This window comes from Wallemia mellicola, assembly GCF_000263375.1.
Source record: "Wallemia mellicola CBS 633.66 unplaced genomic scaffold WALSEscaffold_8, whole genome shotgun sequence".
Taxonomy (NCBI): Eukaryota; Fungi; Basidiomycota; class Wallemiomycetes; order Wallemiales; family Wallemiaceae; genus Wallemia; species Wallemia mellicola.
In genome coordinates, this window is record NW_006531965.1 from 11,458 (window position 1) to 11,971 (window position 514).

Consider the following 514-nt stretch of genomic DNA (forward strand, 5'->3'; position numbering starts at 1 on the left):
CATTACATACACTACGCTTAAAGCTTTCTCTGCAACATTCCTAAGCTTAGAGCTTGTTCTCTGAGAGCAAGTCTCTGCATGATTCCTTGACACGCTCGACAATCGCCTTTTCACCCTCACGGACCCCTGTAGCAAGTTAGATAGGTTCTAGACGATAATAATAGACTACGCACAAACTCGAGGATCGAACACCTTCTTATGGCTTGCCTCAACTCACACCAACGACGAAAAAAAAGAAGCAAATTTTGTATCAAACATTAATATTCGTACATTACATACACTACGCTTAAAGCTTTCTCTGCAACATTCCTAAGCTTAGAGCTTGTTCTCTGAGAGCAAGTCTCTGCATGATTCCTTGACACGCTCGACAATCGCCTTTTCACCCTCACGGACCCCTGTAGCAAGTTAGATAGGTTCTAGACGATAATAATAGACTACGCACAAACTCGAGGATCGAACACCTTCTTATGGCTTGCCTCAACTCACACCAACGACGAAAAAAAGAAGCAAATTT

At 42.6% G+C, this 514-nt stretch overlaps 1 protein-coding gene across 1 annotated transcript in view; it reads right to left on the reverse strand.

Moving 5' to 3' along the window:
* Positions 1 to 232: 232 nt before the first annotated feature.
* Positions 233 to 514, reverse strand: part of WALSEDRAFT_32331 (fructose-bisphosphate aldolase) — a 1,853-nt gene continuing 1,571 nt past the window's right edge. Inside the window, exon 5 of the mRNA XM_006957978.1 lies at positions 233 to 395. Within this exon, the coding sequence (XP_006958040.1) occupies positions 316 to 395 (80 nt within the window). The 3' untranslated portion in view covers positions 233 to 315. The remainder of the gene's footprint in view (positions 396 to 514) is intronic.